The sequence below is a fragment of the Mobula birostris genome, chromosome 25 (genome assembly GCF_030028105.1).
Source record: "Mobula birostris isolate sMobBir1 chromosome 25, sMobBir1.hap1, whole genome shotgun sequence".
Taxonomy (NCBI): Eukaryota; Metazoa; Chordata; class Chondrichthyes; order Myliobatiformes; family Myliobatidae; genus Mobula; species Mobula birostris.
The window spans coordinates 20,289,026-20,314,669 of record NC_092394.1 but is presented as its reverse complement, the minus strand read 5'-3'; the positions used below and the strand labels follow the sequence as shown (position 1 = coordinate 20,314,669).

The window sequence follows — 25,644 nt, the reverse complement described above, 5'->3', positions numbered from 1 at the left end:
CTAAATAAAATTAGGGTCATACACATGATTGTTAACTAAATATAGTTTTTTATCATTCATGAAAGCCAACCGAATATTGAAAAACCTAGATAGAGTGGATGTGGAGAGCATGTTTCCTATGGTAGGAAAGTCTAGGACCATAGGGCAGAGCTTCAGAATAGAAGGAAGTCCCTTTAGATTAGAGGTGAGGAGGAATTCTTTAATCATTAGGTGGAATTCATGCCACAGATGGCTGTGAAGGTCAAGTCATTGGGTATATTTAAAATGGAGGACAATAGTTTCTTGATTAGTAAATGTGCCAAAGGTTATTTAAAATTATGAGGGGGATAGATAGGGTTGACGTGGATAGGCTTTTTCCATTGACAGTAGGGGAGATTCAAACAAGAGGACATGAGTTGAGAGTTAAGGGGCAAAAGTTTAGGGGTAACACAAGGGGGAACTTCTTTACTCAGAGAGTGGTAGTTGTGTGGAACGAGCTTCCAGTAGAAGTGGTTGAGGCAAGTCCCATTTTGTCATTTTAAAAAAATTGGATAGGTATATGGATGGGAAAGGAATGGAGGGTTATGGGCTGAGTGCAGGTAGATGAGACTAGGTGAGAGTAAGCGTTCGGCACGGACTAGAAGGGCCTAGATGGCCTGTTTCCGTGCTGTAATTGATATATGGTTATATGGTTATGGGGAGAAAGCAGGAGAATGGGGTTGTGAGGGAAAATAAATGAGCACAAACAAATGGCATAGTAGAATTAATGACCTAATTCTGCTCCAATGTCTTAAGGTAATTTAAAAAAGGCAAAATAATGTTTGGTCTTTATAGCAAGACAGAATTACAAGAATAGGAATGTTTTGCTGCTGAGGTTTGGTAAGACTGCCACAAAGAGTTCTTATTTCAGGAAGGGTATCGTGAAGGGCATACAAAGGAAAATTATAGGTTGATTATCAGGATGAAGGGAAAGATTGAATAAAATGAGAATATATTCCTTTGCACTTATGAGGCAGTGAAATGATTGGGGACACAAGATATTGATAAAGTTACTTCCATTTAAGAGTGAGATGTGGAGGAATTTCGTCTCAAGTTCTTTGCTGAGTCACAAAGAGCTTTCAAGAATGGGAGTTAGATAGCTGGATTGTTATTGAGCTCAGAAATGAAATTGGAGCCTGTTGATCACATCAGCCATGATCTTACTGAATGGCAGAGCAGGATCCTAAAAGAAGAGGCCTACTTCTCTTTGTATTTCTCATCTTCTTGGCAGACTTGCGCCTCATTCAACACACAATAATACTTCCAGGGCATTTTACAGAGAAATACACCCGACTACTTTAAGCACTTTGTTAATTCAGTTGATTTCAAAGTGGAGGGTTACAAAGCAGAGCGGTCTCTTGAGAGGAGGCTCTCAATCACTATTCGGGTGAGACACTTGGATCAATTGTCTATGGATCAACATATATTCAAAGAAGTGGAGATAACAATCCATTTATTAACAATCTGTGACCTGCCTGAGTATCACCCTTCCCACTTGAAACACCATGGTTAAATCAGCTGAACTTCCAGGATAAATCTCACAGGCCAGCTTTATCTCGGGGAGGCACAGTGACGCAGTAGTTAGTGCTGCTGCTCAGAGCTCCAGGAATGTGGCTGCTGTCCTGATCTCGTCTGTAGCCTGTATGGACTTTGCACACTCTTCCTGTGACCACATGCGTTTCCTCTGGGTGCTCTTGCTTTGTAACATAAAACGTTACGGCAAAGTGCGGGCCCTTCAGCCCACAACATTGTGCTGACCTTTTAATCTACTCCAAGTTGCTGGGGCTTTTGTCACTTCCACCTCGACATCCTTCGACATCCAAAAGATATACTGGAAGGTTAATTGGCTCAAGTAACTTACCCTTCATGCTGGAAAGTGGCAAGAAAATCAAAGATTTGATGAGTATCAAAGATGCAGGGCCTCTGGAGAATAAAGAATGGAGGAATGGGACTGCTAGTGTGATTGGTGTGCTGGGAGTCAGCATGAATTTGATGGGCTGTATAGCTTCTTACATTGCTGTAATATCAGCTGTGCGTGGAACTCTTTGTATCATAATGAGATAAGGAAATCTCCAATTGCTTCATCGCATCACGTCCACTAAATCCCGGTCCTGTTGTGCTTCACCCTGATGTTGTCATTTTACACAGCAGCTTCAATTTCAAATATAAATTAACACTCAACATTTAGTGAAAGAAACATGTTAATGTTTTGTCATAGATTGAAATAGCAGAGTCATTGAGTCATAGAAAACAAGCACTACAACAGAGAAATAGGCCCTTCAGCCCATCTAGTCCATGCTGAACCAGTATTCTGCCTAGTCCCATCATCCTGCATACCCCTCCCATCTATTTACCCCTCCAAATTTCTCTCAAGTGTTGAAATCGAACCATGGATCAACCACTTCCGCTGCAGCTCATTCCACACTCTCACCACCCTCGGAGTGAAGAAGCTCCCCCTCCAGTGTCTCTTAACCATTTCACCTGTCACCGTTAACCCATGACCTCAGTGGGAAAAATCTATTTGCATTTACCTTATAATTTTATATACACCAGAAATTACAGAAGTATCTGCCAATATTAATATTTAAATTATCCATTAACTTGTAGCAATAGATTACGGATATAACATTTTGTGAGGCAATTTGCATCTTGCCAGGAGTTTCCTAAAAATTACCATATTTGCATACGTACTGACTACTAATTAAACTGGTTGCTAGGGGTGGAACTGCTACTTAATAATATGTTACCATTTTGATGACGACAATTACATTGCAGTAGGGCCGCAAGGCTCTGCTTTCCAGACAGTAACATAAAAGTCTCAGTACTGTATAACGTTTGTCAGTGTTTATCATCTGAACCTTAAGTACAAAGCTGATGACTCTATAATGATATTCAGGTTATCTTCTATTAAAACAAATCACTTTTATCTTGCTAATTGGTGATCAGTAATGAACTGCCCAGTCCAGTGAGAGTAAACAGCAAACAGTGGGAGCACAAAAGACTGCAAGTTCTGGAATCTACACCAAAAAAAATTGCTGGAGGAACTCAACAGGTCCAGCAGCATCTGTGGAGGGAAATGGACTGTTGACATTTTAGGTCTGGATGAAGGCTTTAGACCAGAAACATCAACTGTCCATTTCCCTTCTCAGATGCTGCCTGACCCATTAAGTTCCTCCAGCAATTTGTGGTTTCTTTTAACACTTACAAACAGCAACAATTTAGCAAAGACCCTCTGGTCTATTCTGCTTAAGTAAAACAGTTGTACACATACATAAGAGATTCTGCAGATGCTAGAAATCCAGAACAACTCACATTGACTGTTAGAGAGCCTGGTTACTTCCTTTCCAATCCCGATGAGGGGTTTGATTGACTGTTTATTCCCCTCCATGGATGCTGCCTGATCTGCTGAGTTCCTCCAGCATTGTGCTTGCATTGCTACCATTGCATCACAACTCTCCGGAGGTTAGCAGCCATTGGTTAAATATGTACAGTCAGTGGGCACTAGCCCATGCACTTTAAAGTTCAACGTTTTGTGTGTTCAGAGATGCCCTTCTTCACACCACTGTTGCAACATGCAATTATTTGAGTTACTGTCACCTTCCTGTCAGCTTGAATCAGCCTGGCCATCCTCCCCGACCCCTCTCATTAACAAGCCATTTTCACTCAGAACAGCCACTCGCTGGATCTTACTGCCCATTATGCCGCTGGTGCTTAGGGCAGCAATGAAGGTCCTCCATCTCTGGGGGTGGTCAGGGCTTTCTTCATCATGTCAGTAGCTTCCTCTCAGTTTTAACTACAGTCAGTCACGCGAATCCCAAATAGAGACATGGGAGTAGTCTCAAACTCAGATGTAGAAGGACTCTTCCTTGCTATTTCCGTAACAATTTTGTTTTGCCAGTCAGATTTGGTAGTCCTGAACTGAACCCCCGAACCTGGAGGACCAGTGGACCACTCTTAGTCTGTCCTCTACCCTTTGACCTGTTTGGCATTGGTGACCCTACCAAGAGCCAAAATATAATGCCCTGACTTCAGCCAACATAACTCTCCAGGTCATTGACGCACACAAGCCTCTAAACCACAGCAGGGCTGTGGTCCGCTTGGAGGTCTCACTAGGTGTTTTATGTTTTTCACTCTATTCCCTGTAAACTCTAGACATTGTTGTGTGAAAATCCCAGGAGATCAGCTGTCTCTGGGCTACTCAAACTACTCAGTCAAGCACCAACAATCATTCTGTGGTCAAAGTCACTTAGACCACATTTCTTCTCCATTCTGTCTGGTCTGAACAACAGCTGAACCTCTTGACCATGTCTGCATGCTTTTGTGCATTGAGTTGCTGCCACATGATTGGCTGATTAGACATTTACATTAACAAGCAGGTGTATCTAGTAAAGTGGCCACATATAGTGGCCACTGAATATGTGCGTCTTAATCTTGTTACACAACCAACCCTGAAGATTTCATATTTTAATTGCATTGAAATACTTATACAATAATTGCCAAGTATCAACTTCAGGTGTGTTGCTTGGATTTCAGATTTTCTCTTGTTTTATTACCTTCATAATCAATTCTAATTATTTCCAGCATAAACAAATAGTGGCAATCTGTCTAATGTACTGAATTAAGCATTTTAAGCAATCAGACATTTAAACCAATTCAATAGGACTGGAATAAAGTGGGAAAATTTTGATCGGATTTTATGTATTCTGTTGGAGCACAAACGTGGTGGCTCACCACGAAAGCCTGAAGAGTCTGGACCAAGGCACACAAAATGCTGGAGGAACTCAGCAGGTCAGGCAACATCTCGGACGTTTTCCATCAGAGCAGCAAGCTGACAGCATTTATGGGCCTCTCTGAATTGCATGGTGATATAGACTGAAATTGGCACCACGGTTTGTATAATTTCAGCCCCCAGAATGATTCTTTTGTTCTGGTGACATTGTTGAAAGTCAGTGAATGGGAGAGCAAGGTGTCCTGACACAACGTATCTTCTCCCAATCGACAAAACCAAACACAAATTAATCATACATTCATCTCACCTGGTGGTGTGGAACCTTGGTGTTTGCTGTGGGTTCTGCCAACTTTATCCGCGGCACAGTTGGTTGCACTTCAGGTCAATCGTACCGAACATTAATTACCCTGGGAAATTCTTAGAGTGAGAAAAGACGCCGCCAAGCACGGTTCAGAAAAAAAAATCCTTGAAACAGGGCGATGATAAGGGATGACATTGCAGGGAAGTAGATCTTGAAACGGAAATTTCCACTGGACTTAAACAAATATCTCCACGGTCGAGGCAGCTCAGAGCGGCAAGCTGACACCACTTAGTGGGAGCAAACTGATTTCAAGCTACCTTCTGCAGAGAAAAATCAGTGAATCGCTGAATATTCATGTGTAGTCGCCCGGTGACAGGATAGCGCACCGCGGAGTGAAGAGGTAGCAGATATAACGTCTCCATTTCAACTTGTGCGGAATCCTCCTGTGATCCAGCGCAGTGAAATGTTACCTTGGGACGTTGCTGCCTGCCTGTTGCTTGTAATTGCACCTCTATTTCTGCTCTTCTGGGCTGGTTGGAAGGGTCCCAATCCCCCGCGGAAGGAGAGAGACGATGGAGGTCCGAAATTGATCTGCAAACCTTCAGCCCTGGCTGTCCACCTGCTGAAAAACTGCAAGAGTTTCTTACAGGACGTGAACTGTCGGCTGTTGTGGAGGGAGTGGCCGCACATGCAGACACTCCACAGCAATTTGTGGCCGCGGGCTAGGGGTCTGTATTTTCTGCGGGAGTACCTGCAAATGTCGGACGATGGGCTCGTCGCCCTCGACTGGGCGGTGCGCTCGTCCGGGAGCCCCAGGCGAGTGTCCAGCAACTCATCGGCCCCGATCTTGCTGCTAATCCCAAACTTCGTGGGGAGAGTGACCAGGAACTGTTCCCTGCTCTGCCTGCTGGCCTCACGCCACGGCTACCGGCCGGTGATCTTCAATCGGCGCTGCCATAATCGGGTGCCGCTCACCACTTGCAAAGTCCAGCCTTTCGGAGAACCGGCCGACCTGCGGGAAGCCGTCAGCTACATCCGATACAAGCACCCGGGGGCCAAGCTGTACGCAGCGAGCGAGGGCTCCGGGTCAGCGCTGCTACTCTCCTACCTGGGCGAGTGCGGGTCTTCCAGTTACATCACGGCGGCCGCTTGCATTTCTCCCATCTTCAGGTGCCAGGCTTGGCTGGACTCGGAGCCTTTCGCTCTCTACCACTGGCTCATGTTATTGTATCAGAAGACTACTTTGAGCAGGTAACGTGGAGACCGTAGGTACTGGACTCTGGGGCCAAAAATAAGCAATATGCTGGAGGAATACAGGTTCACATGAAAGGTCTCAATCCGATACGTCGACTGCCCGTTTCTCTGACCTGTCGCGTTCCTTCAGAACCTGGTTTAATTATTTTTTCCTGAGCAGGTAAAGGGCTCCTTCGCTGGGAAACCTTCCTCGGGGTGATCTCCGTCTCACCAGAGGAGGAATTGGAAATTGGTTTAGAATTGTCACACGTACGGGGGGTTACGGTGAGAAGTTTTCGTTTTGTATGTCATCCAGGCATATCATTTATATATAGACTAGACTTTATATCAGAATGTTACATAAAGGCTGCCACCATACAAACTCACGCTAACATAGATACAGATCAGCGCCCGGCGGTGAGCGAGTGATAATATGTTGGTGTCAGTATTAAGTAGCATTGACATGGAAGGAGCTAGTTAACAAATTGAAAAGAGTTTGAGATCTAAGAAAAAAGTTTGAAATCTGAAATTTTAAAAGGTTTGAAACTTGAAAATCAGTATATGCCAGAAATAATGATCGGACAGAATCAATTGGGGGTGGGGGGGTGGGGGGGAGAAGAGGACAGATGCCGAAATCTGGAGCAACAGACAAAGTGTCAGAGAAACACAATAGGTTAGGCAGTATCTGTGTAGGGAAGTAGCCTGTCAATATTTCACGTCAGACCCCTTCATCTGGACAGACATAAATTTTCTTATATTTTCTGTAAGGGACTTGAATTTAAAAAAACAAGTCTACTTGAAAAGTGGTACTGACAAAGTTATATATAAATAAAGATTGGTTTTAGATTAAAAAGTCTGCAATGTAGACAGAAAAATAGCAAGTACTTGGAATAGGAGTGCCTAAAATAAAAGCAAATGATGATCAATAAATTAATAATCAGGGAGAAAATGGAATAAGAATAAATTAGCCAGAAGAATGCAAACAGCTTTTGATAACTTTTCATAAGGGAGAAATTTGGGAGAATAATAATGTTCAATGCAGATGTTGTTGTTGTTCGTCCATCGTTGCCGTCGATGACGACCTCGACACCATTATGATAATTACCACAATGCAGATAGATGTATGTGAAGTCGCATATTTGAGTAGGAAATATAAGGTTATATTACTTGTAAAGTACCAGTCTAGATGGGAAGAAAAACAAAGAGGTTTGATAATACACAGACATCATCAAAAATTGCAGCACAGGGTAACATGACTAGATTAGGACAAACCAAACACCAAGGCTTATATCTAGCAGGAACAAGAATAAGATTAATAATCTTATAAGAAGCGTAATTAGCATAATTAATAAGAAGCGTAATTAGCATAATTCGAGATTCAACATTGCTTTTCAAGTGTAAAGGAGAATTAAATAATTGCTGCTTTGGATCCAATGCAGCACAGAAAACCTCAATAAGATTAAGAACACAATAAATATTAATACACAAGGTAGCTTATATTCATAGATTGATGCTCGGCACAGAAGTGTCTGGACATAAGGTGAGTGAGTGAGGCCTCCGTCATTCAGAGTTGACCATGGACGTTGTGTCCCAGCTGTTTAGATACGCAACCTTGGCAGTACAATACGGAGAGCAAGCTGTTGCCCATGTAGCAAACTCCTCCTCTCCACGCATCTGATGAACCCAAAGGAACAGCATCGATTGATACAGTTTGGTACCGAACATAAGGTGACTTTGACAGGAAATGATAAAATCATGGTGGTGGGGATGTGAAGGATGTATTAGTGGGTGGAATTAGTGATCAGCTTTATCGTTGGGGAAATTAACTGTTTTTGAGTTTGGTGGTCCTAGCATGGATGTTATGTAGCCGCCTTTCTGATGGGAGTGCGACATGTGTGGATGGGATCCTTCATGACATTACCGTCCCTTTACCAGCATCTTTCAGTATATGTTGTATGTCCTTGATAGCAGGTTATCAAGATTAGTTGGATTGCAAGGTTATCACTAAAAATTCAATGGATGACTTACAGACCAAGTTTGAGAATGTGAAACTTTCCCGTACGTAAATGGGGTGGTAGAAGTAAATTCTATAGATGTATTTAAGAGTAACATGAACAAGGCAGAAGCAAGGGTGTTACTTCTACAGTTTGAGGAAGAAAGATGGGAAGAGCCTCAAATCAGATTCAAGTGCTGGAATAGACAAGGATTGAATTGATGTATCCTGGTCTGTACCTGCTGGAGGAAAAATGGGAATGTGATGTTATTCTCTTTGGCAAAACAAAAACTTCTACACTCACAGAAAGCAAACATGCAGGTGAGGCAAGCAACTAAGGAGGAAAATGGCACGAAGACCACTGCAAGGTGTTTTGCTACAAGAATAGGAAATCTTGCTAGTTATGCAGGTTTTTGGAGAGACACCACCTCGAGTATTGTGTGTAGTTTTGCTCTCATTGCCTAGAGGCCACTTTATTAGGGACAGAAGTGGAAGTCAGTGAGACCTTCTGCTGCTGTAGCCCATCCACTTCAAGATCTGATGTGTTGTGCTTTCACAAACGCTCTTCTGTATGCTACTGTTCTGACGTGGGGTTTTTTCAGTTACTACTGCTTTCTTGTCATCTTGAACCAGTCTGGTCATTCTCCCCTGACCTTTCTCATTAACAAGGCATTTTTGGCCACAGAACTGTCGCTCACTGGATTGCTTTTTGTTTCTTGCACCATCCTCTGTAAACTCTAGAAGTGTTGTGTGTGAATTCCCAGATCTGCAGTTCCTGAAATACTCAAACCACCCCGTCTGGCACCAACAATCACTCCGTGGTCAAAGTCACTTGGATCACATTTCTTCCCCATTTTGATATTTTGTCTGAACAACAACTGAACCTCTTGACCACCTGTATGCTTTTATGCATTGCTGCCACATAATTGACTAATTAGATATTTGCATTAACATTTATGTGTACAGGTGTACCTAATAAATTGGTCCTTACAATCATATTCAGAGATTATTGTGGAGATCATTCTACTTCTATGTCTTATGGCCTTATAATACAATTTGTCTTTGTTTATTGAAAATTCAGTGTTACTTCATCTGATGTGCCTTCGTAACTCAGTTTTAGCTCAAACAAATACATTAATCTTAAATATTACAAAATGCAAAGATCTGCTCTTGGATATCAGTCATTTTTCTCTCATTTCTAGGTATACCACAGTTCTTGGAGAAATAATAGATATGGATAAGCTATTCAGAAGCCGCACACTAAGGGAACTGGAGGAAGTACTGTTTTGTCAGCCCAATAATTTGAGTTGGGCATCCTACTGGGAAAAGAATGATCCACTGAGGGATGTGGATGAGGTTGCAGTTCCTCTCTTATGCATTTGCAGTGATGATGATCCATGCAGAGGCAATCCACAGATCTCAGTGCCTTTTGAGTTATTTGAGACAAACCCCTATTTCTTCCTTTTGTTAACCAAACACGGAGGACATTGTGGCTTTTTGACGAGCAGATCCTCCAGTTGGAGCCACGAAGCTTTGCTTGAATACTTCAGGTCAGTCAGTGAGTTTTTCAGGGCTGAGGAAAGGACAATGAGTGCTTACAGAAGAAAAATATCAATAATGCAGTATAAACAAAAAGGTGTTGGAACCCATAAAAAGGAATTCACTTGTTCTCATAATATTCATGAAATTTTTAACTGGCAAAGATCATACACCAGATGAAAACTGCTTTCGGAAGTAATATTCAAATGTAAAACAAGCACAACATTACTAGATCTAAAGATATTAAAGATATTTACTTACCACTTTTTAATGAATTACAAAAGTTAATGTGGAGCATTTTTCCCTAAATTAGACTGACAAATGCAAAGTGCAAAAATGTACATACTGTAACTAATTTAAAGTTTCACTTTCTTATAGACAAGCTTTTTTATGTACACTTGTTCTGTTTATAAAGTCATTAATTTGCATGCAGTAAAGACCAATAATGTGTAAAGTACATTGTTTCTATTTCTTGCAGTTAATCCAAATCATACAGTAAACAGCAGGTTTTGGACTAGTGAAAGAAATGCAGTTGATTTGGCATATTTCCAAAAGGCAATAAATAAAGTGACATCTAACAGAATTTGTAATCAATACAGAAGACAATGGAATAGCAAACACTGCCGCAGCATGCATATCAAAACATCTAACAGAAAGCTGACTGCAGTAGCAATATACTGTTTCCCGGAGTGGAAGGAAATGTATCACGGAGTTCTCCATAGGTCAGTATTCTATAAATGATGACAGAGCATGACTTCTAAGGAAATAATCTGGTGGGCTAGGGGGAGAGAGTGGTGAAGTGAGACAATGGATTGCTACAGGCAGAGAGTGGGGAAGTGGGACTATGGATTGCTTATCTGGTATGAACCGTTGCTGTTTTGATGTCTTGGTTAATCTCCACATTGCACTCCTGCTTGGCCAAAATAATTAGAACCACAATTCTTGGCAAGTTAGAATTCTAATATAGGTAGTTTATTTTCACTAATTTCCGTAAGACCATAAACAAAGTCATTCAACCCATCAAGTCTGCTCAGCCATTCCATCATGGCTGATTTATTCTCTTTCTCAACACCATTCTCTAACCTTCTTCCCATAACCTTTAACACAAGAACCTATCAACCTCTGCTTCCCATAACCTTTAATCAAGAACCTATCAACCTCTGCTTTAAATATACCCAATATCCACAGCCATCCGTAGCAATGAATTCCATACATTCACCCCTCTTTACCTAAAGAAATTCCTCATCTGTTCTAAAGGGATGTCCTTCTATTCTGAGTTTGTACCCTCTGGTCCTAAAATTCCCCACTATTGATAATACATGAAGCTTAGAAAAATAGAGGGCTATGGGTAACCCAAGGTAATTTCTAAAGTACGTACATGTTTGGCACAGCATTGTGGGCTGGAGGGCCTGTATTGTGTTGTAGGTTTTTCAATTTTTTTACCCATTGAGATTCCCCACCCCATTCTTCTAAACTCCAGGAAGTACAGGCCCAGAGCCATCAAATGGTCTTCGTATCTTAAACTTTCATACCAAAAAAATTCTTAAGAACCTCCCCTGGACACTCTCCAATTCTAGCACATCCTTTCTTAGATATGGAGCCAAAACTGTACTCCAAATGCAGTCTGACCTTTGTTTTATAAAACCTCAGAATTACATCTTTGCTTTTATATTCTAGTCCTCTTGAAATGAATGCTAACATTGCATTTGCCTTCCTTACCACAGGCTCAGCCTGTAATTCTGAATCTTTATTTCTAAAACAATAGAAGTTAATCAACTGTTAATGATAGTATATAATCAAAGCAATAGACAGGATAGACACAGCTAGTCTTCCCCACTGACTTCCAGAGTTTTACTGTCAAATGTTAGAGGACAGCTTCAGGATGAGAGGAAGAAAGCTTAAAAAGATTAACAAAGCAATTTTTTTTAATGCACAGAAAGTGGTAAGTGACTGGAACATGCTGCCAGGGAAAGTGGTGGAAAATAGATCATATGCAGTTTAACTTGACACGGATATTGGGAACGGAAGGGTCTGTTCCTGTACTGTTCTATGTTTTAACCTTCAAAACAATTTCACTTACCTGTGATCCCAACAACCAGACCACAGAATGACTATGCATACAGATGATTGAAAGCTAAGGGTACCTTTTATTAAAGATAAATTATGATGGGAACATTGCAGGGAAATAAATTCTTCTGGCTTGAAACTAGAATAAGGCAGCTTAACCATATAAATTAGTGCTAGTATGCAATCTGAAGCAATCCTCCAAAGGATTGTGGCACTGGTTACAGTTTCAAAAGAGACTGAAAAAAATTCTATAAATGGGCCATACCAGAATAATTAACAAAGTATATGGAATCCTGGGGAAAATATAATCTATTAAATATAAAGGATCAAGGAAGGAGGTAGTTCAACCATGAGGTTAAGAGTAAGGAAGATGAAAGTAGATTTAGAAGTTGTCCAGGATCATCATTGGGGTATCATTGCAAAGAAGCTCGTCCTCATCAATGGATGATGAGGAAGGAGATTCTCTGATATAAAATGGCCAAAGTTACAAGAGGCATGGGGAGGATGCAAGGAAACATTTTTTTTGTTTTATACAGACAATGATTATGATTTGGTATTCACAGTCTATAAAGTTAATCAGGGTGTGTAACAAGAACAGAATGGCTACAAAAAGGATTTGCTATGCGTCAGGGAAAGAACAGGAGAATGCGTTTGTCGTACAGGGTATAAATACCAATACAATACCCATAGAATATATACACAGGAGGCTATGGAATGAAGACAGAACAGATTTAAAATGTGAAACAGCTATGATTTAACAGAAGAATGATACAAATATAGCAGACTGATCTGATTCGACTCTTCTTTTATGTCTGTCTCCCGAGATGTTAGTAAAAAACATCCATTATGATTCCAAATGTTCTGAAAATCTCTCTAACCTGAAACATTAACTGTGCACAGAAAGTTGCCTGACCTGTTAATTTTTCCAACATTCTTTTCCTCAGTTTTTTAACATCTGTAGTTACTGATTAAGTTTTCAAATGTCTTCATATTTCCCAAAAGTCAAAACTACCATATGTAAACACTGATATAATTTTTGATGAATATATTGCATCTCCACAGATGATTTACAATTTAAGTAAAATGCTTTCTTCATTAATTATGATGACTAAATATTGGTGAGCAATTTTAAATGAAGTTCAGAATTGTATCCAATAGATTTTCCTTGTAATTTCACTGGTGGTATTTTATGAAGTAAACATACTGTTTAACAGATTCTATTTCTAGACTTTGAAATCTATTCCTTACTTCAATTGTAAATTTTTGTCTTAAGTTTTCTTCTTTAATTAATTGTGAATAGTCAAGGGATTGTTCAGGTTTTTGCTTCTGTAGTTTTTTAAGTTTTACTTTTACATGACATACAACTGGGTTGTGGTCACTATTACAGTCTGCACCTGGATATCTTTTGCATTGGGTCACTGAGTTTTTAAATCTTTGGTTTATAGTAATAAAATCAATCTGGACTTTTCCAGGTCCACAAGCGTCTTCGATAGTTTTTAAATTAGGTATTCATAATGACCTGATTATTCATCTTGCACCATTCTACCATCGCACCTTTTTCACTTCTTTCCCCTAGTCCAAATTTTCCTATGGTATTTCCATCATCACCTTGTCCTACTTTAGCACTTACATCTCCCATGACAGTAACAATATCGCGAGATTTGCATCCATTCTTTGCTTGTTCAAGCTTTTCATAGAATTTATCTATATCCTCATTTGTTCCATCTGTTGTTGTTGCATATACCTGTATAATTGCTAAGTCAAATGGTTGTCCTCTGAATCTAACAAGGAGCACTCTTTCTGATATTGCCCAATGTCCTAAAACACTTTTTGCCATGTTTTCATCCATAAGAATTCCTACTCCATTAGTGTGGGATGTTCCACAAGAATAAATTAGTGTTTTATTTCTATTCTGACATGTTCCAGCACCTATCCACGAACTTAGCTAATTCCTATGATGTTAATCTTTGTTGCTCAGTGATTCCTAAAAAAGAAAAAAAGCAGAGAAATAAATGGATGACAGATGAAATCAAAAATCTAATGAAAGAGAGGAGACAGAAGAAAGCAAATTCTATAGAATATAAATCCTTAGATTAAAAAGTTAAAAGCTTACGTCAAAAAGCCAAAGAAGAATGGTTAAACCAGGAACGTGAGCAAATAGAAAGAATCCCTATTACTGATCCAAAAAGGTTACATCAACAAATCAAGAATATCACTGGTAAAAAGCTCCTCTGTTCTTCAGGTGGATGTTTGAAAGCAAAGAATGGTACCATTATCATGGACAAAAATGAGATTATGAACAGATGGACTGAATATATTCAGGAATTGTTTGAAGACGATCGAGGCGAAAAACCAGAAATTAAGAAAAACATTGAAGGTCCAAGTATTTTAAAATCTGAAGTTCACAATGCAATAATTAAGATGAAGAAAGGAAAGGCAGTAGGTCCTGATGAATTAGTAATAGAATAAATTATCGCCCTTGAAGATTATGGAATTGAAAAACTTACTGATTTAATCAATGATATTTATGAGACTGGAATAATACAAGAGATGAAAAAAATCAGTATTTATCACTCTTCCTAAGAAACCTGGAGCAATAGAATGTGAATTACATAAGACCATAAGTTTAATGAGTCATATCACCAAGATACTTCTAAGATTTTGATGACAAGAATTAAAAGTAAGATACAAGCTGAAATAGGTAAAGAACAATGTGGTTTTGTGAAAGACAAAGGTACAAAAAACGCAATATTGATGTTAAGGATACTATCAGAACAAGCTATTCAAGTGCAAAAAGGTTTGTTTGTTTGTTTTATGGACCACACAAAAGCATTTGATAAAGTGAAGCACAGTAAGTTATTTGAAATATTACAGGAAACTCTAGATCTAGATTCGAAAGACCGCCTAATCAGAAATCTGTACTGGGAACAAACTGCCGCTGTAAGAATAGATGGAGAAGTGAGTCAGTTTTCAAAAATCAAGACAGGCGTTAGACAAGGATGTGTCTTCTCCCCTGATTTATTTAATGTGTACAGTGAAACAATATTACAAAAAAATAAGAGACATCTTGGGAATCAAAGTTGGCAGTGAAAACATAATTTCAGATATGCGGATGACACTGTGTTAATTGCAAGTATGGAGGAAAAACTACAAAACTTAATTGACATAGTTGTTAAAGAAAGTGCAAAAATGGGTCTATCAATTGCAAAAAGACAGAATGTAAGGTGAGATCCAAAAAGGAGAATCCTATCTGCAGGCTGAGAAGAAATGGGGAAGACATAAAACAAGTAAAGAAAGTAAAGAACTTTTGCTACTTAGGAAGCTGGGTGACATCAGATGGCAGGTGTGACATGGACATCAGAAGAAGAAGAGGGATGGTGAAAGACACCTTTACAAGAATGAAGAGTATACTGACCAATATGAAACTAGGCATGACAATCTGCCTCAGAGTACTGAAATGTTACATTTATCCATTTATGTTATATGGCTCTGAATATTGGACAATATCTAGTAACATGAGGAAACAAATTGAAGCAGCAGAGATGTGGTTTTTGAGGAGGATGAAAAGAATATCATGGACGAAACGAATATCTAACGAGGATGTCATGAACAGAGCAAACACAAAAAGAGAAATAATGTATGAGATCATGAAAAAGCAACGTAACTTCATTGGACATGGGATTAGGAAAGAGGAGTTAGAATGCATGGTAATTATGGGAAAGATTGAAGGGAAGAAAGCAAGAGGAAGATAAAGATAAATGATGATGGCGTCAGCAGCCAGAGAACTGGAAATGAATACCAGTGAATTGATCCATTTGACCCGAAATAGAAGTGTGTTGGCCATGGCAGTCAAAGCTCAAACTGGGCACGGCACCTGATAATGATGATGATGAAACATACTGTTTATCATCACAACCATTTGAAATAAGCAAATACTCAAATTGTACTAAAATTACTTTATTACAGTTGATTTTAACATCTCCTTTGTAACGATACAAAGGGTAATTACAAACAAAATATTACATATGACCCTATTCTTTTTTTCTGACACTTGGTAACAGCTTAACTTCACAATCTATACAATTAATACAGGTTATATGAGCTAATGTATGTTGAACCAGAAGTTACCAGAATACTGACATTTTTACTGTACAATTTTTAAAAGAAATACCAATAAGTGAAGGAACTTATTGGTAACCAGCTATGAACAACTTGAATAACATTGCTAAAAAATTGATTAAAGCAGATTTGGTTGTTAAAATTTAAAAATCAGAATTTTCTACCATATGTGTGCAAATAAGATTCAGAATTAGGCAGAGAAAAACAACAGAATAGAAATGTAAGGATAAAAGTTGAAGAAGCTCAAACATGCTGATTTTTTTAAAACCAGCCAGTTGCTCTAGGTTAGATTAGGTTATACATTCATGATGTGTTGTCTTCACCCCATGGGACTAGTGTTAAAACATTTTTAATGTTTATGTTAGAAATCTCAAGCTTTTGTCACAATTTCTGCAAGCTATTTAAAATGTACAATATTAACATTTCTCACAGTCCCTCATCCATTACTAATGCACATTAAACTATTTTTGTTGCATACTAAAACAAAAGGGATTCAGATAGTAGCATTGTTAGTAATGAACATTTTAGTACAAATATCCTCTTCAAGTACTGTGTGGGTTTAGTGGTTTTCTTTAACCCTTTACACCATATAAATATCTTACTGCAAAGAAATTGTTAATAAAATTATGCATTTACAAGATGTCAAGTCATTAGGCCATCTTTCATATATGCAGTCAATAGTATATTTTTAAAAACTGGAATTGCGTTAAGTTATTTAGAACCCCCGATAAGAGCTGTGATTTTTCATTTTTGTTCAGAGCCAGCAACAACTATAGCAAGAGAAAAAGGATTTTATATAACTAAGGACATTAGATTAGCTTACCAAACAGCATGTAGTCATTCCCTACCTCAACGGTGGGTAAAGCTCAGTACTACACGTTAACAGATTACTACTATACCATAATAACCTACAGTTGAATATTCTACAGATTTTAGCACTAGGCTGTTCTTGGTGAGCTCCCTTTCCTTCTGTCCTGACTGGTGGGCAGTAATATTGGCCAATTGTTGATATTCCTTTAGCAGTTCATCAAGGCAAGGGGCAAACCAAAGCTCAAGGTAAAAGTGTATTGGCAGCATGCTGGAAAACTTTACAATGGTTCTGGATGGGCAGAGCTAGGAAATTTGGAGTTTAAGGTCTGACTTTTACAGATGGAACAGTTCTTACAGGTGGATTCTCATTTTTGATTTTATATCTCCCCTGCTCATTTTTCTTTCCTGACTTCATTTTCAAATTGTCCTCAGCTTGAACTGCATTTTGTCAAACTCATTATCCAAAGCCACATACAGCTAATTCTGAGTCCATAGGTGGTTAGCTGCAATTATGATCTGTAAGTAAAAAAAATAACAGCTATTGAACTTGGTCACAATATTCATTCAGAGGGTGAATGTAAACATTTTGTTTTAATGATGAAATAGACGATGCTGCAAATATTTTAATCAATGTGTTTTACTTCCTTGATTATTTTAAAGTGGTAGATATAAAGTAACTAAATCTACCAATATGAAGTACATTTTTCTACTTTGTGTAAATGTATGCTTGATGTTTTCACCTATAAGCAGAGAAATTGGCCAAAACCAGGACATACCTGTATCTAGTCAGCAATTTATGCTGGCAAAGATTAATCTATAAAGCTAACCACAGCCTTGCTGTGATATTATGTTCAAAAATCATTTAAGGCCTTATGTTCCCAGCCAACATCTTGCATGAAAACTAACAAAGCCAATCATAAACATTGCAGTAAAAATAAATTGCAGATAATTAAGATTGTGAAGTCACTGTATAAAATGCAACGTTACAATGTCACATTGTAACATTCTTAATTTGTACTTCTACCATTCCTTCAAAAACCCTGTCATTATTGTCAATTATAAAAAGCAACACTTGGCACACTTCTATTCTTGCTTCTCAAAACAAATAACATCCATGGCAATGACTATTTTGTTAAGCTGCTTTCATTCCATTCTTGGTTTTGTCATAGTATTTTGCACTACCACCTAGCTTCTACTTAAAACATGCAGTCAATACTTTGAAGAGAGCTACCTTGGGCGATTTCTACCTTGAAATGAAGTGTTCTAGTTCAGTGCAGTTTTTATTTTAACTCTATGATTCATATATTTCATTAGAAAGGAGTTCAGCATTTTTGTAACCTGTTACCAATGCAGAAGTTACCTGAAAAGCAGGTTTCAAATGAGAATTTTCATTTTAACTTGAAATTAGAGTTAAGCAGTCAGATTTTTTTTGTTTTGAAAACAACTTACCAAATGGAAAACTGGATTATAGCATATTCATCTTAACTTCCACATGAAAGAGATGACACTTTCTTCTTTGCAAACCTATGCATATCTCTATCACACATTGACATTAACCATTACATCACACTGTTCTACAATTTTAGGTTCCAAAGCAAAGTCAGGGAGATAAAAATAGATCACACAGGTTCTGGAAAGCACTCTTACACAATAAGTGAGTCTGCGTAACAAAAAGTTGCTATATGCCTGGCCAAGTTTAGACCTCAAGGCCTATACATTGTGTGTGCGTGTACGCCTGCAAGTGAAGGGAAAAAATAGAGCGCGTAAGAGAGTAAATCTTGAAAGTTGATTAGGTAAGTTGATTTGTTATTGTTAAGTTTAGTGTACGAATTCAACTACAAGGATCCAGAGCAGCAAATCAAATCCAGTGAAATAATATGATGTGCATCAATGCTGATATTCATCATTGTTCTCAGTGTTAAAAGTCATTTACTTAGGTCACTTTTTTAAATGAATTAGAAAAGTCTGTGAGGGACATGAAAGATTTTCAGTCACTGTGCATGATGAATTTTTAACAATCCCACTACAATTACCTTTAACTGCATTTTTGCTCAATTTAAATTTCTAATTCATCTACTGGGCAGAGGTAGTATATCAGTAAGTAAAGTGGATAAAAAAAGTTATGACTGTTCATTCTGGTTGTTCAGTCTGCATAAAAATTGCATCCATGAATGACATGATAATGTACAATATTTCAATATGCAGTATGGCAAGTTGCCAATTAATCTCCCAATGAAGTAGTTCTGATTTACACTCTGCAATCAGGTAGAGAATTAAGTGAGAGCAAAGTATTTCTTGCTTAGGGAAGTGAAAGGGCATCTAAATGGGAAGAGAATCATTCTGGCACACTCTCATGAGCCTTCTAAAAGCAGGTCACAGAGCACTGGTAAAAGGCATTGAAAAGATGACACTCAACTTTGCACAATAGGCAATATTCCCAAATGATGTGTCAAAACCAAAAATTATAATTATAGACCTATAAATACAACTACAAATAGTTCCTTTTTTTCAAAAAGGGGGTATGGTTACTTAACGTAAAGGAGGTGAATGATAAATTAAAAGACCTTTGCAAAAAAAAAACTAAACCAACACTATATTTAAGATGCATTTTACCGTGGTGATAGAAGTTTAATATTGCAACTAAACTCTAATCTTAAATTCAATTTACAAATAAACATTCCTCATGTTTAAGAAATATCAATATTTCCATGGCTGTAAAATAAGCTAAAAGCCTGTCACAGCGTAGCAGGTTCTGATTTTCAGCCATGGATGTCTGAATGGACTTTGCAAATCTTTCACAGTGTAGCTAATCACAGAATAGATGATGGTTCTCAAAAATCTCAATCACTACCGTCCTCCAATGGATATATAAGTATATCCCAATTATCTCATTGCCTAAGGATATTTGAAAATGGTGAATGTTATCACACCAAACTGTTGTTAAATATTGAAGTAAACAATACTGGGTGGGCTCTTATAAATTGCCTTTAAACAGTACTGACTATATTGATAATATTAATATCCGAGTTTCCACCTGTAAAATCATTCAAGCACCTTGGTGCTAATAATGGCACTGAATTAATTTTTTTGCTGAAAGCTAAATTTGATATTAAAAAGTTATTCAAGCACCCTATAAAAATGGTCTGTGTGAACACTGTCAACTCGCAAAAGTAGAAACATGCTCTTATTCTCAGCATTGAGTCTTACTTTTATAATATGTATAATTTGCAATTTCTTAGAGAATGGTGCAAACATCAATCTATAGGGCAGGAATCCAGTATTAAAATATCAGACTAAAACCAATCACATAAAGTGATGAGGGAAATAATTCAAACTTTGCCCAAGTAACACTGAAGTTAAACATATGGAAACCAACCTGCCTTCCTATTCACATTACTGATTCTGGCAAAGTAATGACAACTAAAATTATTCTGTGACAAGTTACACAATGCAGCATGAAGAAAAACTTAGGTTATTGGCAAGATTTAATGTCACTTCAACATAAGTTTATATTAAATGTATTTTTGATATGGAATGCAGTATATACACGGAATTTTCTACTGCCCATTCAGTCAGCACTGGAAGGATGCGAAGCAAGCATAGCTTTCAGATGTATTTCTTGTCTGTTTAACACATTAAGACTTGTTACATTATACTACAGAGTAGTAATAGTGATACATAGAATGCTAAAAAGTCATAGGCATGCTCACTGGTGCTAATAATGGCACTAAGTTCTTTTTGTTGTTGTTGAAAGAACCTAAATTCAGTATAAAAAAAAGTCAGGAACTAGGCCAGCAGCTCAGCAATTCCAAATTACTACATATTTACAGATACATACATTCTTCAATTTAAAAAAAAAACTTTTCTGATGTAACCTGAATTTTAGGGAAGCGTTTTACTTACTGCAGTGTATTTTCTGAAGGGACGATAACATTCACAGCATAGTGGCAATAGATTATTGTACAACTCACAGACCCGCACAATGTAACTTTGTTTCTGACATGCGCCCAAGGTCAGAGCATATTGTACAACAGCCTATTACAAAAACACTCTTAATTTTTACTTATTAAAAATAAAATTATACTATCTGTATAATTTAAAAATAGTGTTCTGTATCGAAACTGTTTTAAGAACAGTATGTGTGGGTTTCCGTAATGGTAATGAGTTGTTAGTTCTCATATGTAGAGTTTAAAACCATTTTCTATAGTAGCTTGTAAATACTTTAAATTTGGAACATGTTCACTATGGTGCAGCATCACCATTATTAAGCCACGTGACATGCTCATTGGGACATGTGAAGGTTCACCGAAAAAGTATGCTGCACTTAATAAAAAAAATCTGAAAATTATGGAGTGGGGATAATCAAAAGATTTAGCAGAAGGCAGTTTTTCCTTTAATCTATTATTTGGCGATTTACTTATGGCATCACTAATGTTATGCATTAGTTAAAATTAATATTCCTCCTATTAACTAGTGTCCATATTTTGGACATGTTAGTGGCTAAATATTTCACAGATAAAGTAGCAAAGGGTTAATGCCAGATGAGTAACTGACCTGTGTTCACTAAACAAATGCAGGTTTGAGGCTGCTCATAAATACCAAATGCTGCATCAAACTATAATACGGTCCCATTTTCAAACACAGCCCAACTTCCAGTCTGTTCACTATATTCATTTTCTGCTCATGGAAGAGAATCTAAACCTTTTGTGTTTTTTTCCCATATATATCTATTTCAGCAGATAAATGCCTCAGGCAAACAAATATAACGTTGGTTAGCAGCTGGTGAGATTACTGGTTCAGCCCTTGAAAAGTATATGGTATAATGGCCAGCAGAAACTAATGGCAATCAAAGGGGTTTTTTTTGTTTTAAAAAGTAAAATTACTAATGCTTCAACTAAAGCCACAATTAGGAATAATGCTACAAAGGACATGTAAAGGGATGTCACTGTGCCACACTGTACCAGCTGGAGAGAACCAGGCTCAGCAAGGATTTTCTTTTGGCCTTTGTTCACATTTTTTTCAAGGACTGATCAAACAAATAGAGTATGAAATGTTGACAAATGAAAAGATTCTGTAGCAACACAAAAGACCTGTTTTTCCTGAAAGGCGAAACAAACATGCCTGCACTCTGCATCACAACCGCAGTACCAATAGAGGGCTTTCAAATTGATGCAAATGGGCGGTTTCTGCAGAGCATGGAGGCATGACAGCAGTAACACATCTGTTCCCCAGCCAATTAAAATTATGTGTAAGACATGTGTGAACCATTAGAAATTTGCGATGTAACACTTGTGCTCCTGCTCATGCCTTGCTCAGATCTGCCCCCGGAAGCCGTCCGCCTGAGAGCTTGGGGACTGTTGCGGACCCCCATACCACCTCCTCTGGGTACAGCAACAACTGGGCCAGCAGGATGTCCCCATGGTTGGGATCCACCTGACATTGGGTGACCCCAGGCTGGATGGTGGCCACCCATGGGGTGACCCCAGTGATGTCCAGCTCCTCCAGAAGGGTGATGAGACCAACTGGTGGCTCCTGGGTAACTATGGCTAAAAGCCTCTGGAGACAGATTAGAAAGGACCATGTTGCTGAAGCCAAGTCTCATGCTCTCAGAGTCAAAAGCCTCTATTTCTCGTGCTTGACGTTCCAGTAAGCTTCGTATTCTTTCAGTGCGTTCATTCTGCAGTGCCAGCATCTCCTCTTCAATCTGTAAAAGAAAAGTACCTACGATGAGGCCTTTGAAACTGTAGCTTGTTTGTTGCAAGGATATTTAAAGCTTTCCATAAGCGCAGGATTTCATGTATTGACAAAAAATTCATATAAGGTGGTATAATTTTGTAGATCTACTTTTATATGTAGAAAATATTTCATTTTATTTATTCTATTTATACGGATACAGTGCAGAACAGGCCTTACCGACCCACCAAGCTGTGTCACCCAGCAACAAATTGATTTAACCCTAGCCTAATCACAGGATAATTTACAATGACCAATTAACCCATTAACCTGTATGCCTTTGGACTGTGGGAGGAAGGGAGCACCTGGAAGAAACTAACGAGCACTTGGGAAGAGTGGATGAACTTTCTAACAGAGGATGCTAGAATGGAACTCAGTACTCCGATGCCCCAAGAAGTAAAAGTGCTGCACTAACCACTACACTATCATGCCAATTAAATTCTGTGCTTAACTAAAATTATCTTCCAACTCTGATAGCCTCTGCTTGTGTTAAAGGCTAATGCAACCTTTAACCTCCAATCTGCTTGAACTATTCAGCAGCTTCCAATATGTGCTATTATGTAGTTGGTAGTGCAGCATCATTACCATCTGTTATCTGTTCAATGATGGAAGCAGGGAAAGCACAGCGACACTTCCAACAACAAATATTTATAGGAACAGCATCACAGAGCTCACATATATGCTCAAACACCTGTTCTACTGCTAGTAGATGTTTTACTTAACAGTGACTAAATCAAGGTTTTTCCAGTTACAAAGCTGAACAGAATTAAGGCACGCGCTTTTAAATGTTTCATTAAACATGACAAAACATTTACAGAAAATATCAATTATGAAATCTGTAATCACTTAGAGCGCTGAAATGCCCGTGACTTTTAAATTTGTATACCAGTCAAATGCAGCCTCAGCAATGGAAATTCCATAGCTGGCTATATTGGAAATGGCTCTAAGCAGAACTGACTTGAATAAGGTTCTCAGGATACCCATCTTAAAAATGGAACAGCAGTGAAAGTGATAAAAAGTATTCTCAGTTTTTAGGAAATAAATTCAAGAAGGTAAAACCTAGCCTCAAGTGTTCGGAAAACATTTCCAACTTAATGAAATCATGTTTCTATTTTTTTTCAGTACAGTGTAGATTTTAATTGACAGGACTTACTCACTGCTTACATATTCACATTCTCTTAAATGTGACTATGGGAGGATAAATCAAGAGGAGTTTTGGTTATGCTTGTTTCCTCCCTTCAGAACATTCACCCATACCAGGCTGTTTATATGGTTTCCAAGGTCCTTATCTTCTATCATATCAACCCCATGGTCAACAGATCAAACTTTCCCTATTTCTGGCAACTCAGCTGTTACACTGATTCTCCCTAGATCTCATCTCCTTTCAGCATTCCAATGAGACCACTGCCTGTGACATTAAAATTCCATCCCTATTCCAGAGCACCTTCCTGTGCAAGTAAGCACAGGAGATGAAACACTTGGCCTTCAGTATTCTCACACACAGATATCCAAATACGTTTTTCCAGATGAAGTGATTTATCTGAACTTCTTTCAAATTCTCTATGATGAAGATCACAAATGATGTTTGGGTAACTTTGCAGAATACCACTAATCAGTATGCAATTGTAATATTTAGCTTCTGGTCACCTCCCATTTGAATTCTACATATCTCTCTCTCTTTTACTTTGGTTCTTGGCATCCTACACTAATCAAATGAAAACAGGAATATAAAAAGAAACAAAACAGAAAATGCGAAAAAGAAATCCAAGTAGATCAGCCACCATCTGTGAAACGAGATTTATTGTTTTAAGGCTATTACCAGCATTTTCTGGTTTTATATGAGCAGCAGCAGCACATCATCTTCTAATTAGACATATTACAATCTTCAGGATTCAATGTGGACTTCGACCAGTTCACTTCTGCTACTTACACCTCCTCTAGACCACTTTTCTTTCTTTTCCTATTCTAATACCACTTTTGACCTGTGTCATCTTTCCTTTAACCAATCCTTTGACGTCCACCTGATTACACCTTCTTCACTCCCTTTCCGCTTCCTTTTCACTTAACCTTTTCAGTTCTGATTCTTCAAAATTGTTGCCTAACCTGCGAGGCATTGTAAGCATGCTCCTTTCATTTGAATATTATTAACATTCTGTTCAAAGGTAGATACATTAATAGAAGAATCAATTCCAACCTAAGTATCCAGATTGAAATTAATAAGAAGGCAGAGCAAATTTTAGAAGCTCTTAATATTACAAGCATTACTTAACTGTCATTTTGAAAAACTTTTGTAATGAACTGGGTGAATTTACATTTGAAAATACCAGATCATTTTTGAAACTCTAGTGCATTTAGACATGCAGTTATGTTGTACCTTTTGCTCTAGTAGGGCTCTGCGTAGCGAGACTCTCTGCTCCAATTCCTTACGTTCACGCTCGTGCTGTGCCTCAGTCTGCATTTTTATTTTGCTCTGGTATGCATTCAGCAGCTCAAGTTCCTGTTGCAATTGCATTTTCAGCACCTGACATTCAGCCTCCTGAGCTTCATCTAGGCGTAACTGTAAGAAGATTTATTTAATAATAGGAAAAGAAAATTAATAAATATTTTGAATTAAGACAACTGTTCAGTTTGATAACAAACATCATTGGAATGCACAAGTGCAAAATGTATCCTCTGATGTCACCTAGCTAACTAAAACATTACCATTGTTTCAGTTTTGACATATAAAAAAATTCAAACACATCTTATTAATATATGAAAGTGACTGCATTAGAGAAAATCATCACTGAACATTTGCCATTTGGCCATTGCTGGCTATACATGCAGTTATTTCCCAGCTCTCAAGTCTACCGCTATAAAGGGTACCCATTTGTCGTCTTTTGGATGTAGATTTTTGCCTCCTCTACCCTTTTAGACAGAGAGTTCCCGAATCACATTACTCCAAAAAGATTTCCTCAACATCCTTTCAATCATTCCAGTAATTAGCTTAAATTCTCATCCCCAGATTACCAATATGTCTACCAAGGGCTTTGATTACCTCTCATTTAAGGCCTTACCTGACTCTACTCTCTCAATCAAACTTACCATCAATTTCTCTGTCCC

The 25,644-nt window shown here is 38.2% G+C and overlaps 2 protein-coding genes across 5 annotated transcripts in view; one reads left to right on the top strand and one right to left on the bottom strand.

Moving 5' to 3' along the window:
• Nucleotides 1-5,511: 5,511 nt before the first annotated feature.
• Nucleotides 5,512-9,993, top strand: LOC140187849 (protein ABHD15-like). The gene is made up of 2 exons (XM_072243646.1): nt 5,512-6,299; nt 9,477-9,993. Exons 1-2 carry the CDS (start codon nt 5,512-5,514, stop codon nt 9,991-9,993), a joined length of 1,305 nt encoding a protein of 434 aa, XP_072099747.1.
• A 5,828-nt stretch (nt 9,994-15,821) lies between these two features.
• The window catches only part of taok1a (TAO kinase 1a), a 160,010-nt gene continuing 150,187 nt past the window's right edge, over nt 15,822-25,644 (bottom strand). For all 4 annotated transcript variants that reach the window (XM_072243752.1, XM_072243753.1, XM_072243755.1 and 1 more), the window contains exons 19-20: nt 24,917-25,099; nt 15,822-22,513 (exon numbers count right to left, since the gene is read on the bottom strand). In XM_072243752.1, the coding sequence (XP_072099853.1) occupies nt 22,052-22,513; nt 24,917-25,099 (645 nt within the window). In that variant the 3' untranslated portion in view covers nt 15,822-22,051. The remainder of the gene's footprint in view (nt 22,514-24,916; nt 25,100-25,644) is intronic.